The 17,984-nt window shown below is 39.5% G+C and overlaps 1 protein-coding gene across 3 annotated transcripts in view; it reads left to right on the top strand.

Moving 5' to 3' along the window:
* Positions 1-17,984, top strand: part of TTC39B (tetratricopeptide repeat domain 39B) — a 228,957-nt gene that overhangs the window by 173,526 nt on the left and 37,447 nt on the right. For all 3 annotated transcript variants that reach the window (XM_053656372.1, XM_053656371.1, XM_037132054.2), the window contains 5 exons: positions 1,350-1,460; positions 3,646-3,777; positions 4,778-4,854; positions 10,182-10,249; positions 13,233-13,297. In XM_053656372.1, the coding sequence (XP_053512347.1) occupies positions 1,350-1,460; positions 3,646-3,777; positions 4,778-4,854; positions 10,182-10,249; positions 13,233-13,297 (453 nt within the window). The remainder of the gene's footprint in view (positions 1-1,349; positions 1,461-3,645; positions 3,778-4,777; positions 4,855-10,181; positions 10,250-13,232; positions 13,298-17,984) is intronic.

Raw genomic sequence — 17,984 nt, 5'->3', positions numbered from 1 at the left:
ACAATATTTATGGAGTGTTTACTATGCCCTAGATACCACGGGAGGTGCTGGTGACACAGCGGTGACTAAACACAACCTCCTTGCATTCATATCCTAGAGAGGGAAGGTAGACAAAGACAGATGTGCCCACAAACACTGCACGGGACACTTTGGATAGTAAAAAGTGGTATGGAGTGAAAAACAGTGAGAGAGGATGGGGCGGGGTCCGTGAGGCAGTTCTGAGTTGGTGCTTTTGAGCTAAGATCCGAATAACAGGAAGTTGCTGGCCATAGGAGTTTTGGGGCAGAGGCGCATTCCCTGTAGAACCTTCAAAACCCATTTCTGTTAGATGCGTACCTAGTGAGATTTTGTTTTCATGCTTGAAAGAATGAATTTGGAGAGGTTGGAGGCATGGAAATGAAACTTGACGTACTTTTAAATAAATCATACTGCTCATTTAGCTATCGAAATATATTTGGAAATATTTTTCTATTAAAATTGTTACAGAAACTTTTTAGAGATGGCTTTAGTTTTAAAGAGCAAATTTCTGTTCATCTAATACTTAACATAATTTTCAGTGGGGTAAAATCATGACTCTCATAGAGGTGTAGAAATGGACACATTTTAAAGACTTAACTCATTAATCAATGAGGGAACCAGGCAGATCTTAAAAACAGATTCAAAGGAGAAATGAAAACAACACAAATGTATATGGAATGAAGGAGGGTTGAAATGAACGTGCAGATTCGTGGACAGCCAGCTTGTTCTACCCTGGGGGGAAGTCCCTTGAACCTCTCCTGGCCAGGACTTAATTGACATACCTGCACACAGCAGTTACTTGCATTGCTCTCATTTACTTAACAATTCATAGAGTTGTAAGGTAGCTCCAGTAAAGTCAAAAGCAGCTAACCTGGAGGAGTCTTCTCTAGGCAATTCAGTTTTCCACTGAAGCACATTTTCCCCTTTATATAATCAAAATAAAACTAAACAGCTCCTGCTCCCCATGAGTAAGGGCGGTTCCTCTGTTTGTCGTCTTTGGAGTGACAGAGGGGTGGAGGAGGGGGTGACTGTCATTTATTCACTGCCCACCATGAGCATTGCGTGTCACCTGTTCCACCCTCACAATAGCCCCACGAAGTAGGTGGGGGTGCTCCCATTTTACAGAAAAGGAGGTCAGCTTGCGGAGGTTCCAGACCCTGCTAATGAAGTGGCAGAGTCAGCAGAACAGCCCATCTGTGTCTCCAGAGTATACACATACACACACACACACACACACACACACACACACACACACACACACACACTCCCTGTGACAACTTGCTAATAGTAAAAGCTGTGGAAATGCTATAGGTTATTGTTTTGATCTCTAGGTCGGCATCGGCCAAGCTGGATCTCAAGAGTGGCCTGGGAGAATGTGAAGTGGCGCTGAAATTATTTCTGAACAACAGATTTAGAGATGCCTTAGAATTGCTGCAACCATGGTAATTAACTTTATTTCTTTTAGGTAAAATATGTTTTTTCAGATACGTTTGGTGACTCTTTTATGTCGTTCTTGTCAGTAAATTTATCTGTATTTCCACATGAATATTTGGTTGAGATTCCTTACTGTTGGTTAGTTTTAATATTCAGTTAAGAAATTTGTCTTTTCAACTGTAATCAGTTGAACATTTAGAACATTTCTGATTCTTATATTTTAATTTCTTTAATGTTTAAATAGTGTCATTTATATAGTTTTGTAGAGTTCCATTTTGCTTTCTGCAGTGAGATATTTTTATGGATGTTCCTCCTAAGCTTAAATATAATTGAGAAAAGTTTCTGTCGAAGTGGGTATGGGAAGAACTAGAATATGGTAATCTCACATTCTAAAAAATTCAAGATATTATAAATATTGGGGCTCCCTGTTTATGTGATAAACAAGTTAATAACTTCATATAAATTAATATGCATGTTAATTTTTAAAATGTGGCAGCAAAACCTGTGCTCAGCCTTCTTACTAGGCCTGCAGTGAGACTTTAGAAATACTTGCCAGGAATACCTGCTCTTACCCTGCGCCTTCAGACACAGTTACCTACTTAGATGGAGCTTAGATCTCATAGTTTTCTAGAAGGTTAGCTGGGCACAAAAGTAGCAGTCTCATTCCTTTGAGCCATCAATAGGGTAATGTGATTCTGGTCCTTGCTTTGAATCTTAGAAATTAATTTACTGACCAAGGAGCTGCTTTGGTAATTTTATTAAGATTTAGAAGACCTTGGTCACTTAGCATGTCACAGGTTAGGAGCATATGTTAGAGTAGATGGTGAAGCCCATAGCCTAAAGAAATTGTCGTGTTGTCTCCAACACTTTTCTCGAAACCTCTACCTTGCCTGCCTCCTGCCTCTTCCCCAGTGACTCCTCCATCTCTCCATCTTGTGACCCTCCCTCCCTCCGTCTTCCTCTCCCTCTTTTTTTCTTCATCTCTCCTCTCTCAGCCTGCTTTCCTATCTGCATCAGCTCCTAGTCAGACAGGACTTCTTTTCTCTGCCACTGATACCCAGCCGGGCATATATGGGATAAAAATGACTGATTTAGCATAGTATTTTGTGAAGTTATATATTCTCTGATATTTATGCATATTTCATTCTTAAACATAGCTTTTTTTCTTGAATACTTTTTTTCCTCTTGGAGGAACTTCCAGTTTAATTATGAGGTTTAAAACCACAATTACTGGTTAACTTCCGGGTCTCATTCCTTGCAGTCCTTTGGAACAGCCAGGGCCCTCACTGTTCAGGACAAACTGCCAATTACCAAAGGCTGTTTAGAGTTTTTCCAAGGGGGAGAAGGAGCACAGTGGTTTCTGTTCATTTTGCATGGCAGCAGGCTGTTGTGAATGTATTTGAATTAAAAATGAAATCATGCATTGATATTTCAAATCTTATAAATAATTAACATTATTTAGGAAGTTTTGAGAAATGTGATGGTGAGGTTTTTTTTTCACAGCCTGAGAATCTGGAATACCTGCCATACATTAGGACTAATTGACCACCTCAAGAATCTAAGTGATTCTCACTGATAACCTGATAATTTGGATGGCCAAGAACTTTAACCAGGAAACGTAGATAGTGGAATTAGATTAGATACACGGTTGGAAAAGTACTTTTGTCAGGGTCCATTGCTACTGACCTAATTTCGTTGTAAAAATCTTTCTTCCTCTTGACCTCTGGCTGGGGTAGAAAAGCAGATGATTTTAAATGAATCTTTACCTTTCAAAAAACATCTGAATCTGTCACAAAATATATTTCCAGTAGCTGTTATTTTAGCACTTAATATCAGAGCCGAAGACAGCACACTGCCCCTTGTTCAACAGGGAGAAATGGTTGGAAATGAATTCGCAGGCTGCCCCCTTGTGCTGAAACAGGGAAAAGTATCTCGTCTCATTTTGTTCTAACCTGGAATGTTCTGTGCTGCCCGTGTGGGTTTAAATTGGAAAGTCCTCGATACTTGAGTGTTTGAGGACTTGTCCTTTACCATCTGTATTATTTCAGGGACTATAGTAAAGGATAGATATTAATATTATCACGGTGAAAGTCCAGACATGCGTTTATTGGGATTTCTCTTGATTACCGTTAGACAAGACCAGAATGCTTTTCAGTCGAGTTGAAATGTGCTAATTCCCTGTGTTTCCCCCAGGGCTAAGGACAGCATGTACCATGCCTTGGGCTACAGTACCATTGTGGTACTGCAGGCCATCATGACCTTCGAGCAACAGGACATCCAGAATGGCATTTCCGCCATGAGGGACGCCTTACAAACCTGCCAAAAGTAGGAACCGCGTAATTAAAAACTTGGGATATGACTCAAAGTAAAAGTATGTGTGACACAAAAGTAAACCTTTATGTGCGTGTGATAAAATGAGTGCAGTTTGCCCGACTGAGAGCTCTTTTTGAAGTTGGCACAGTTGTAGGAAAGGACTTGAGAGTCAAAGCTTGCTTGGCCTCGTGTAGTTTTATGTAGTAGAGACAAACTTTTCTGTTAGGAATTACAGTACAGTTCTTGTTTGGCCAAACACTTGGCATCTGTGCCTTCTACTTTTCTTTTGGTAACTTGAACTACAGAGAAGGGCGGAGGGAGATTTCAGTGGGGTAGCAGAAAGCATCTCAAGGGTCTCCTGTGGGGGGAGACCTTAACTACAGCACCTCAAGCCAGGCCAGTCAGGGCACATTCTAATTCGCGTAAGAGATGCTGCAAATTCAGAGGGGAATGTTTTATTTGTTTAAAAAGAATGTAGTTGAACACTTTGTTGGTGAAAATGAACTAGATTTTCAAATTTAATTTTTGCTCTGTGTGCTTGGGAAGACTCAAAGCAAAGCTGTTCTCTCGCATTGGTGAATTTTAATACTGTGGGATTATGTACTCATGTAATCATGTGGCAATCCCCCATATGAAGAAAACTTTCAGCTATTGAACTCTGAGTTTCATCCTTTACCCGTGGTGAATTTTCCCTCAGAAACACCGCTCTCGGCCATAGAAATCAGGGAAGGTGCTTGGCAGGGTTGGCGTTCACTATTTTGGTTGGGTTTTCCGCTCACGTGTTCGGTGAGCAGGGGCTGAGCGCCCAGAGCAAGGCAGCCCAGTGCTGGGAGATGGGGATTCAGGGCCCAAGGGGGCGGGCCTTGCCCTGCGGACTTCAGTGCTGGGCTCTGTCTTGGTGACTCTTTGGTGCGATTGTGGCTGAGGTGACTGTTGAATGAAAATGAGCTCAGGCTAATAATTTATTGTTATTTTTCTTTCTGTTTCCTTCCCTTCTGCTGATTCTATGCAGATATAGGAAAAAATGCACAGTTGTAGAATCTTTCTCAAGTTTTCTTTCTAGAGGATCATTGGAACAGATGACTGAAGGTAAGAGTCATTTAAAAGGTTATTTTTCTTGTCTTTGGACGTTTGAAATGTGATCATGCTCCTAAAATTCAATACTTAAGTGTATCGTATAAAATCAGTGGAATGCCTTTCTCTTTCCCATCTTACCCTCCAGAAGTAACCATTGGTAGTGGTCGGTTTTGAAGCCTTGCAGACTTTTCTGTGTACATATGTAAACATATACACATAAGGTACACATGGGGTTTTTGTAGTTGTTCATGAATCGTTCCCTTTTGCAGTCATAGAATCACATTATATATTTTCTCCTACAACATGATTTTTTTCTTGATATTAACGTTTCCCCATGCCAGTACATATTACGTGTACTTCATTCCATGTAATAGCTCTGGTAGTAGTTTTCCATGGGATGGGGTGCCATAAATTACTTGCTTTTTCTCTGTTGAAGGACAGTTGCATTGCTTTTACTTTTTCACTATTATAAATAATGCTACCTAAAAATCTTCTACCTCTGTCTTCATGCATTTTTTGTAAGTATTTCAGAGGGCAGAGTCCTAAAAGTGGAATTACTGCAACTTAGGATTTGAAAATTGATAATATTTATAGGTGCTGCCTATATTTTCTCTAAAGAGTTAGGTCAGTTTATATTCTTACCGTCCATGTATGAACGCTGCTATTTCTTGGCAAGCTATTAAAAGCTTTTTTCAAGGTAAGAGTAATTTTGATACCCTAAAAAACATTGGTAATGTTTCACAGTCTGGGAAATGTTTGGTTTGTGGACATTCAGGACATATTCTAGAACCCAGGAATGGCTGCTGCGCCTCGGTCAGATGGGTCGGGGAGGGAGTGACTGTTGTCAGTGCTGCCTGTGCCCACTGAGATCAGGGCAGAAGTTTCATGATCAGCTCTGTTTTATAAGTGTTGCACTCCAGTTAGAATTGATTACCCAGATATCCTGCAGAAGAGAAAATATGTTCTTCAGATAAGGCCATGCTAGAACAAAGCTTCTGCCATCCAAGGAGCATCTGTGCATGTGTTGTCCTTGTCGAATTTGCTGTCTGCAAGAGGTAACACAAAACAGTGGCGTGGCCCTGGCTGAGCAAGGCAAGTGCAATTCTGGATGCTGCTGGCAGAGTCATTCTTGGTCTTCAGGGGTGTGCCAGGCTCACTTCTGAACGTCTTTTATTATGAAGTTTTCTTTTGCCAGAGGAACTTGGGAACATTTGCATGATGCGAGTCTAGGGCACTGATTACAGCGGAGGACTGTGGGGCTTGTTCCAAAGGCTATGATGGTGCCCTTGAATCATCATAGACAGAATGGCATGCCATGGGTCACTCCAGGCAGCTGATGCCCTTCTTCTTCTCCAGAAAATGACCTGTAAGAACCCATAAGAATTTTCTTTATCCCCTTGATTTGGGGTAGAATATACCTTCAGATTGTTCAACTTTGGGCCATTGATGTAAATTGGCCCCAGTAGTCCGGAGTTTACTAAAGTAGGTCTGTGGGAGATTAAATGTGCTCCAAAGAAATTTGACTCTTTTATTTATAGTCTTCTTCCTGGTTTTCTATGATTTCCCTCCGGTAGCGTATTACCTCCTGCTTTCCTTTTTCTTTGCAATGTGAAGGCTTGCGTTTGAGATTTTTTTACCTTAGTTTTGGGAACAATAACATGGTATTTTTAATGTAAGTATAAATAATAATACTAATTTAAAAAGTAATAGTGATAATGCCCCATTGTGTCTATGTGTCAGGCATTGTTCTTAATGCTTTTCTTCACATTAGTCAATTGAATCTGTGTAGTCTCCTTTTTGTGGACTAGGAACTAATGTTCAGAGGGTTAAACACATGGCCCGTGATTACATGCCTAGCAGAGCAGGGTTCAAACCTGACCTGCCTTTCCCTAAGCTATGGTTCGTTCCCTGAGCTTTCTCCTGTAGGCATGTAGAAAAGGGCACAGACTGTGTCATATATGGATAAGGAAAATGTTGGATTGTTTCTGTTAGACATCTTGAAAATAGATGGGACTGTGTCCCTATCTTTATTATGTCTTTAGACATGGCAGTTTCTATCTACTCCAAAAATCTGGAGTAGGTAGAAAATTACTGTATACTACATATTAAAAAAAACAGCAATGAGATACTACTGCATACCTGTTAGAATGTCCAGAATCTGGAGCTCTGACAACAGGAAGTGTTGGCAGGGAGGTGTGGTGGGACGGCAGGAACCCCTTTCATGGCTGGTGGGGGTGCAAAGCGGTGCAGCCACTTTGGGAGGCAGTTTTACCGTCTCTTATGAAACATACAGTGCAATAACCATTCCCCTTAGTACTTACTCAAAGAGTGGAACTATGTCCATAGAAAGACCTGCCAATGAATATTTACAGCAGCTTGATTCATAAATGCCAAAACTTGTAAGCAACCAAGGTGTCCTCCAGTAGGTGAGTAGATAAATACACATCCAGACAATGGAATATTATTTAGCACTAAAAAAGAGCGATCAGGCCTGGGCAAGACACGGGAGGAACCTTATATGCACGTTGTTAAGTGGAAGACACCAATGTGAAAAGGCTACATGCTGTATGATTCCAAGTATATGACATTCTGGAAAAGGCAGAACTGGTGACAATAAGAAGATCAGGGTTGCCAGGGGACCGGCTGGGGGATGAACAGGTAGAGAACATGGAGGGGGTTGAGAGCAGTGTGTACTCTGTGTGATGCCACGGTGGTGGAGACATGTCACTGTACATTTGTCCAGACAGAATGTGTGACACCCCCCGTGGAACCCAGTGTAAACTGTGGGCTTTGGATGATGCTGATGTCAGTGGAGGCTCACCAATGGTCACAGATGATCACAAATGTTGATTAGTAGGCAGTGCCCATGTGACATGGGAGGGGGTAGAGGGTGTGGGCAGTCACTGTACCATGCACTCAATTTTGCTGTGAGCCTAACACTACTCTAAAATGAAGTTAATTACAAATAATAAAAATAGATTAACTTGGGACTATGGCCTATTCTTGAAATATAGGTTTATGTAAACTTTTCTATCTAAAGGCATGCTTAGCTAACATTTCAGTGCAAAATAAAGATATTTCCTTTAGTGAAATAAGGAATTGTGAGGAAATAAGACTTTTATAAATTAAGTTGCATTTTATTTCTAATGAATTCAGCTGCCACTGTAACCCAGGTAGACTTTGTATTCAAGGGAGCATGTCAAAACATTGTAGCTTTAGTATATGATTTGTTTTTCTTTTTGGTCATTTTTATTAACATCCTTGAGTGGTTGGTTGTGTGCAAGAGTGAATATATTTAATTAAACTTTTCATGGGTTTAACATGGAAGATACCCATTTTCTCTTGTGGCTGGCATAGTGCCCTAAAGGCTTTCAAATTACCTCTAAGGACAGATATTTATATACAGTGCTTAAGATGTGAGAGGGCTTTAATAGGAAGAATATGTGCACCAGGTATATAGAGTTCAAACTTTCTTATCTTTACCTCTGCGTTCTGCTTACACCCTTTAGCTGCTCTTAGATTTATTGCCCATTAGCCTTTTGCTCAGATCTCTGCAAGGACTCACTGTCGCCTACTGAATTGAGCCCAGACTCTGACATTCAAGGATGTCTACAATTTAGCCCCGGCCTGCATTTCCAGGCTCACAGGCTACTCATCCCTTTACACCTTGTGCTTCATTCAGCCCAAGGCACACCCTCAGGTGATCTGCGCTTTCCTTGCTCCAAGCCATGCCTGGGCCCGTCCTGTCCCAGCCCCAGCGCACCCCTCAGCACCTGCCCCGAGCCAGCAACCTGTGTGCCTGAGCAGGCTTTCAAAGTGAATAGTTCCTAACAATGCCCACTCATTCCAAACGTACCTAGGAAGAGGATATTCAAATGACCTTGTGCAGGAGTTACCAGTTTTTATCCCACTGAACACCCTGAGAAGATCCAAAAGCACGCTTTGAGGTGAGGTGTTTGGAAGGACTGAGACCCTGTTGATGCCACCGGAGTGAGCAGAGGCTGTCATTCCTGAGGTGTGGCCCCATTGGTGTGCACACTCTTGGAGGAGCTTAGCTGCACAGCGGCTCTTTTGTCAATTTAGTCAGTGCGATAAGAGCGTGAGAGGAAGTTGAACCAGTTTGTGAGAACCAGTGGTGGGTATGTGTGCACGTGTGGGGGGGGAGGTGTGTAAAATGAAAGAAAGCATGAGTTCTCATCTAGTTTGATTCAACAGCATTTCCACTAGCACAGAAATACCCTAATTTTCAACCAAGTAACAAAAAAATTCTGCCTTCTGAGCTTCTACCAAAAAAGCACAACCTGGACCCATGGCTGTAACGTTAGTGAAAGGAGTTAGTGTGTCTCAACTGCTTCTCTGACTGGTGAGCTCTGCGTTCAGCACCTCAGTTGGTTCTTCAGTGTAAAGCAGTCAGAAGCATTGCAGCCTGTCTTTAGAAGTGAGGAAACCAGCAGAGATGGGTAGGGTAGCTTTCCTGAGGTCCTATAGCTAAGTGCTTGGCAGAGCCATTTCCCTAACCCAGGCTGTCTGATACCCAAAGCTCATTCACATAAATAAAACACCAATTTGTTTCTAATGATAAAACAGGTATTTTCTGATGTTTTAATGCAAAAAGGCAGAGATTCCCCCTTCTTCTCGATCTCTGCTAGTATAATGGATTGTTCAGGGAGATAGGCCTTGTGTTTGGAGGTGCTGCACGTGTCCCTGGGATACACAGTACTGCACAGAGGTCAGGGCTCTGCCCCGTAGCTAGGTACCTCAGCCATGAAAACAGCCTAAAACTGTGCTCATGCACTTTGCACGTCTTCTTTCTTGTGTGAGGAGCTCTGACTTGTGCATCCAGGACTGTTCTTTTTCACAGAACTCTAGAGAATTGCTGTTTTCTCTGCATGTTAATAATGTGTCTAATCATTGCCATGATTCCCATACCTTCATATTTTAGAAGCCAGGATTCACAAATTTAAGTTAGTTTTTTCAGTCTTTATAATTGTTGATTTGTACATTACTGTTAAAAAATAAGTGGTTTTCTTTTTTATTTAAATGCTTTTAAATTTTGGTGTCCTCTTGTGAGCTGAGTTTGAATTTCTGTCACAACTGCCCAGCTCCTTGCTGTTACATTTGAATGGGACTGTAAGATGACTTTACTGAACCATTTTGCACGTTCCGAAAAAGTCTTGCTGAGGCACTTGAGAGCTGAGGTAGTTACTCCACTTTTATGGAAGCATCAGAGCAATCTAGGTTTTTGTGTCTGTCTTGGGCTCATATTATCTACCAGTCTTTTCTGGACATCGCCGTGGACATGGGATTTTCCTAAATATAATTTTATTTGTTTTTAATAGAGGAAATGCATGCTGAAATCTGTTATGCCGAGTGTCTCCTACAGAAAGCAGCACTCACGTTTGTGCAGGTAACGAACCTTTACCTTAGAACTGGTATTGCTGGGGAGGCCTGCCAATACTCCGTAGAAAAGCTGTGGCTCTTTCTATGGCAGTGTTTCAGTTCTTTTGACTTAGAGTTGCAATGAAAGATATTTGTTATTCTGATAAACTTGGGCTGAAAAAAAGAGTCCAGGGAGCTTGATTTCCATGCAGATGTACTTAGGGTCTGTTTCAAATTTCAGTTACTGGAACCACTGCCTTTTAAAGAAACTGTCTTGCAGGTACCACAGCTAACTAACTTCAGGATGCTCCTCTGTATGAAAACTGAGCCGCTCTGTCTCCGCGCTCGCTGTCATTGGCCGAGGGCTGCATAGAGCAGCAGAGGAGGCTTCCTTGGCCATTTCCTTCTTTCACCAGATGCTTCAACAAAGCTCAGTTATGCATGCATAGGGAGCCACGCTTTTCACGTACACTTCAGATTTTATTTTTCTCCCTCCTCCTATTCTCATTCCCTTGTCTTGCTTTTAGTTCTTCCTGTGGGTGAGCATTTTTAAAAAGTCACTAAGAAACCTTGAATTCTTTTCTTATGGGGCATTTTAATCTCACCTCTAGGAGCTGTTACAACAATACCTTGCCTATTATTGTGTCTTGCAACGCTTCCAAAAAGCATGGATTTTAACATCATGGTCACAGGGGTGGTCATGATGGATACAATGGGGCAGCATGGGGTGGAGATTGTAAGGGGCAGAAATCCAATTGGAAAATCTTCCTCAATCTCAATGTTTCACATTGTTTGGAGGGATGTTTTTCTCTTTTCCTGGAGGTTGACCTCTTAGGTTGGGTTTTAGTTTAGTAAAATTGAATCAATCTGGTCCATGACCTTGTTTCCTGTAACTCAACATATTAGGAAGGCTGACTGAAAACAAGTCGTACTAAACATGTTAGTCATAGAGGCCTTCAGTTTTTTCTCATGTGTTTTCCAAACAGGGATTTGACAACCAAATCTGCGGTTTGAAGGCTTATTTTATGCTTGGGGCCTTGTAATTCAAGATCTGGGAGATATCCATGCTCTCCTCTTCCTCATTCCTCCACATCCAATGAGCTTCATGGTCATGCTTCCATTGCCTTTTGAAGATTTAGCAGCTCCATTTATTCCTCTTCTTCTGACTGTACTTGTGCTCATCGGCTCTTCTCCAGGCTGCACAGGACCCAATGAATTTTAACATCTGTCTCTAATTTCTCTTACCTCCAGCTCATTTTCCATTGTGCAAATGAACACCCTCTCAAAGGTGACAGCCTCACCTTGTCATTTCTCTGCTTCAGCATTTAGCAGCTCTCATGGACTATAGCCATGGTTCTGTATTAGAAATGGGGGAAGCTTTTTCAACTAAACTGGTATCTCCCCCCAAATTCCCTACTCCCCTCTCACCGATGTCCACAGATGGCAGGTATGTTTCATACTTGAGCAGCATGGATAGAGGTGGCTTTCTTACTCCTTAGTCATTCCCTGCTTTGCTGTAGGGCTGTGCAGCAGTGTTGAGTTACACAACACAGAGAGCCAAGCATTCCATGATCTGTAATGCTTCCTGGGCTTCCCACCTGTTTTCCTTTGCTTGTAGAATTTATACCTGCTTTGCCTTTCTTCACCAGGCCACTCCCTAATTTTTTTGATGTGTGTGTGCTTAAAGCACTGATACTCCAGGATACTTTTGTGATTCTTCATGTCCCCCTAATCCTCCGACCTTTGTGCTCTCATGGCACCCTGCTGTGCATGTGTCCACCCATATGCATTCCCCCACCCCTTCGTACACTGCATTGCTTTCCTCTAATTTGCAACCAGGTGCCAGTGTTTGGTGAACCATGAAATAAGATATTCTTATTTGAGGCATATTTTAATCTAATTTAAAAGTTCTTTCCTGGCCATTACTGCAACTGGTGCAACCATAAAATTCCTTAAAATATGAAGATAAAAATTTAAATTGCCTAGTGAATTTTTGTATTTATCGATTCTTTTAATAATTGAAATGTCAAATATTTAAGTAATTAGTGACATTTGCAAACTAAAATCAGTTTTTCTTTTGCTTACAAAGGATATTCAGGTGCACAGGAAATAAATACGAAAGCATCTTTCTGATATTAAGAGATTAGAGAAGTGTTCTTGGCAATGTGAAACGTGGGGCCATCTCCATTTGCATCATCTGTGGTATAGGGCGGGGCAAAAGTAGGCGTACAGTTACGAATACGTGAGATAGTTTATTCTTGTATTAGTATTTATGAACTGTTGTATTATTTTTCGTACAAACAACTGTAGACCTTCTTTTGCCCCACCCTGTAGTAACTTCCTTCAAGCACTTAGTGGATATACTTTGGTAAGAGACTCTTTTGGAACCCTAGAGTGCTAATGTGAAAATAGTGTTCATTCAGGCCACCTGCCTCCATGTCATGCTTGCTGACCATTAGGCAAAGAGAAGTGTTGTCATATTAGTAACAACAATTTTAGAATCCAGAGCAGTTATTTTAATCTGGGATTGTATATAAATGAAATTCACAATGTTAAATAGGCTCTGTCTGCTAAAATACCCTGGGAAAAAAAGAACCATTATCCCATTTACTGGAGTATGACTGAAAGGAACAGGAAAGTTAGGCCTTAGGAGCCTACTCTTAAAGTCACAACCATTCTAGATTTTATTGAACCTCACCAGTAGATGAGGTTCCTTATTAAAGTAGCATTGGACTAACTTATGTGGTCCCTAATTAATTGGTGAGGATTATTTTTTAATTACTTCCTTAAAGTAATTTGAGGATTTTTTTAAATGTTTACTTTTTGTTATCCTCTAACTTCAAAGAAAAATGACAAAAAAATTTTTAAATGTAAGGCAAGGATGTTTTACTTTTAAAATTATGCACTCAAAAGATTGAATCTTGTTCTAATCACACAACTTACATAGCTGTGGGGAAAGTTTTAAGGATCTCTTACTGAATGATCTAATTATTTAATTGAATTGTTTTCAGGATGAAAATATGATCAACTTCATCAAAGGTGGACTCAAAATTAGAACAAGTTACCAAATATATAAGTAAGTTAAAAGTTAAGATATGGGCTTTTTAAATCTTATAAGCGGAAGTTGGTTCCTTTTTGACCAGAGTCATGGGTTTTAAGGAATTCCTATACTATGTACCACTTCATACTTCAGAATTCTCATTAAGTATGACTAGGTTTTTTATATTTGGTGTTGGTAAAAGTGCACTTGATTTTTGGCTTACTGAGTATGTATTAAATGCTATAGGACAACAGAATTTAAGTTTAAATGTAATTTTAAAGGAAAATAGCTGAAAAATAGCTGGCTGACAGTATATGATTAGCTAAACTTAGTGTCTCTCTTCTGAAAACAATATGTAAATTTAAAATGACAGGTATGTCTTTGGTTTAGCCTCTAGAGTAGCATTGCCCAATAGAATTTTCCGCAGTGATTCAAATGTTCAATTAAGGTGGATAATGGTGTTGTTCATATCCTTTATATCCTTTCTGATTTTTATCTGGAGGTTTTATCATTTACTCACAATGTTAAAAATCTCCAACTTTGATTCTGGAGTCATTTATTTCTCCAGAATCTTTAGTTACCTCAGTATTTGCTTTATATATTTAGAACCTCTGTTTTTAGGCTTATATATATTTTATTTAATCTTTCTAGTAAACTAATGTTTTTATGATTATGAAATGTCCCTATTTAGATCCTTATAATATTCCTTATCTTGAAATCTGTGTTGTCTGATATTAATGCATCTGTTCATGCTTTTTCAGTGATTAGTGCTTGCTTGCATATATTCTTTTACTTTAAAGCTATCTTTTTATATTTAAATTGCATTTCTTGTAGTTGTACATAGTTGTGTTCTGCTTTTTTAGTTAGTATGACGCTACATTTGCACTTGTGACTACACTTTTATTTATTCTCTTTGATTCATTTGTTTCTCGTCTTGTTTTGCTTTAATAAATTAAAAACACATGCATATATATATATACATATATATATATATACTTCAGTTATAATCCCTCTATTTTCTTAGCTATAGCAATCTTTAATTTTTTGATGGTTGCTGTAGGTATTACAATAGACTTCTTCTCACTGTCAACTTAGAGTTAATGTTGTACCATTGCACATAAAATATGAGAATTTGCGAAAGTATAATTTCATTTACCACTTGTCTTCTTTACTGTTGTTATGACAATACATGTATGTATATTTAAAACCCCACAATATGGTGCCAAATATTTGCTTTAAAAAGTCTTATATTACATGTCTTCTTTATATATCCATCTCTCTACCATTTTTTGTGTTCTTCATTCATTTCTGTATACTCAGACTGAAGAATTTCAGTATTTCTAGTAGTGTGTGTCGGCCTTCAGAAACAGTCCTCTGTTTCATTTATTTGAAAATGTTATCTTTACCTTCATATTTGAAGGCTGTTTTTTTTTTTGGTCAATATAGTATTCTGAGTTACAGGGTTTTTTCTTCTTTTCATCCCTTAAAACTGTCAATCCATTGTGTTATGGTCTCTATTACTTCTGATTAGAAATCAGCTCTTATTTGTATTATTATTTCCCTGCTGGCTGCTTCGAACACCTTTTTATATCATTGGCTCTCAGCAATTTGACCATGAAGTGCTTAAGTGTGGTTTTGATAAGTTTGTGGTCATTATTTCTTCAAGTATTATTTTCTAATCCATTCTTACACTTCTCCTTCTGAGACTGCAATTACATGTTAGCCTGATTTTGTTTCATAGGTTACAGAGGTACTGCTCATTTAAAAATTTATTTTCTCCTGATTGGATATTCATTCAACATCTGGGTCATCATGGGGTTTGTTTCTATTGCCTGCTTTTTCTCTTAACTATGTGTCATGTTTTTCTTTTAGAATGTCAATTTTTTAATTGTATACTAGATATTGATACATTGTAGGAACTGTGGGTTCTGTTATCTTTCTAAGACATGTGCTGATTTTCATTCTAGGAAGCATTTAACTTGTCTAGACAGACTGCAGACCCTTACTCTCTGGTGGTGGGTAGCATCGGAAATCTTGGTTACATAGTTTTTTTTTGGTCTTGCTTCTCCTTTTCTTTGGAGTCTTCCCAGTGCTCATAGTTCATGGGTCAGCCAAGAATTTGAGTGAAATTTTAACACCGATTTTGGTGTTTCTCTCTTTGTGATTTTCCTCTACCTGGAAATTTAACTTTTAAACCATTAAGACTGTGGCATTCTGTATAAGTCCTAGGCACTGCACATTGCGTGGATAGGGGAATACTTTCAGGTGACTCGTCATATAAATAGAAAGTGTACTCATGTGATCCTTTCTTTTAAAAAGTCAACTCTTTCTCCAGCTTCTGGCTACTTTTTTTTTTTTCACTGCCCAGTGCCTGCAGATATGTTTAAAATATTTTGAATTTTTTCTAGAGTTTAATAATTCTGTAGGAGGGTTATCATTGGGAGGGTTAACCTAATATAAACCACCCTGCCATTATTGGAAGCAAATTTCCATTAGTGGAAACAGAGCCAATATTTAGTACTTTAAGAGACACTTTTAGCCAAAGTGATTTTATGACATTATATTCCATTCAGAAATCCTGGGGAGGGTTGCATTTGGGGATCCTGACATGCCATTTAGTTTTCCTCTCAAAATATTTTTAAGACATATAAAAGAATGTTGGAATTGATTGCTTCCACTCATCAAAACTTTAAAAAAAAAAACCTGAAGAAATTAAAATACTGTTATAGTGGCATAGGCACATACATCAGTGGAATGGAACATAGACTTTTGCAACAGATCCTTTGTGTGTGTGTGTGTGTGTGCACTTGTGTGTACTGCAATATACTAAATTCCTGTATATACACAGGTCTCTTTCCAAACAGTGGAGAAAGAAGAGTACTTTAATAAATGGTTTTGCGAAAACTGGTTTTTATTTTAGAAAAAAAGATTATACAAAAATGAATTAATATAAATTTAATATTAGAGTATTTATAATAAGAGTACTAATAGAACCCAAAAAAGTATTTTATAGACCTAAAGTACAAAGACTAAACTTTTGCTTTATTTGTTTTTTTTGCTTTAAAATAATTTCAGAATTTTTATAAAGAATTTTTAGATATTCACTCAGATTTATAAATGTTAACGTCTATGGAAACACAATATAACTATTAAAATCAAGAAATTAATGTTGATTCAGTATTATTAACTATTGACTTCACTTAGTTTTCTCGAACTGTCCCACTAATGTCCTTTTTCTGGTCCAGTTTCAAATCAGGATTCTGGATGTTGCCTGTAGTTGTTATGTCCCCACAGTCTCTTTTAATCTGGAAGAGTCCCATAGTCTTTCTTTGTCTTTCATGATGTTGATATTTTTTGAAGAATGCTGGGAAGTTACTTTGTCGAACATCTCTCAGTGTGGACCTATCTAATGTTTCTTCATGATTAAATTCAGGTTTTGCAACAATGGCAAGAATACCACAGAAGGGATGTTGACTCCTTCTCTGTGCATCGTATCATAAGTACATGATGTCAATTTCAGAAGCCTTCTTAAGCACAACATAAAATCACAAATCAGACATGATTGACTTGACCAAATAAACATTTCAGTTGTCAGTAGGAAAGTACACATAGTAAAAAATACAAATGGAAAAGTGATGTCGGTGACTGAGGACAGATGACAGTGTGAGATGCTCATAAGTTGGTGGGAGTTTTTCTGGAAGGAGTTTTGGCAGTGTATATCAAAATTAAGACTATGCATCACCTTTGATCTCAGAAGCCCACTTTCTAAGAATTTATCCCGAGTATAACTAGGACACTGTCACTATAGTTATAGTACTAGGTGTAGGAAAAGTACTTGATGAATGTACAGTAACACTCTGAGCAGCATGGTTTCTAATATGGAGAATTTGGAAACATATTTAATAATAGGAATTTGGTTAAACAAGTTATTTTATAGAACGGAATAATATGCCCTAAGTAAAGAATAAGGTAGCTTTCAGATTGCCGACTTCTGGTCAATATGGAGGCATAGGTCAACATGGCTTACCTCCTTGCCACAACCACAGTGAAAATTACAACTAAACTACAAAACAACTATAACTCAGAACTGTCAGAAAATGAGCTGTATGGAAGTTTAACAACCGAGGAATTACAGAAGTCCCATTCACCCAGACATGTAGGAGGGGTGGAGACGCAGAGACACAGAAAGCACAGAGATGTGGATGGACAGTCCCACACCCGCGTGTGGTGGATAAACATTGGGAGGGATGCCTCAGGAGCCAGGGATCCTAGCCTTCACCAGACCCCGCAGCCCAGGGTTCCGGTGCCAGGAAAATAAGTCCCCATAATGTCAGGCTCTAAAAACCAGTAGGGTTTGGGGTGTCAGAAGAAACTGCAGGATTCTTAGGCTTCTCCTCTTAAAGGGCCCACAGTGTACTTAGGACTTACACAGACTCAGTTCCTTTGGGCGCCAGCACTGGGACAGCAGCTGGGAGGGCACCTAGCAAATGGGGAGAAGCGGAAGTGTCTGGCATCAGGGCGAGTGTGGGGGGACAGCTTCCTCCTGGAAAGAACCCCAGAGGCCAGTCAGTGGCCACTGTTTCTTTTCTGAGCCCCCCCTGCCCCACTGGCCACCGTCCTGGAGCCACAGAGTGGCAACACTGTATCTGACAGTCTATCAACCTGGTTCACACAGGTTGCCCTACCCTGGTGATTACTTAAGACTGTGCCCCATACAACTTAC

Source organism: Artibeus jamaicensis, unplaced genomic scaffold (assembly GCF_021234435.1).
Source record: "Artibeus jamaicensis isolate MK-2021 breed Jamaican fruit bat unplaced genomic scaffold, CSHL_Jam_final scaffold_1964, whole genome shotgun sequence".
Taxonomy (NCBI): Eukaryota; Metazoa; Chordata; class Mammalia; order Chiroptera; family Phyllostomidae; genus Artibeus; species Artibeus jamaicensis.
The sequence above is the reverse complement of the archived record's forward strand: the minus strand, read 5'-3'. Positions and strand labels throughout refer to the sequence as shown.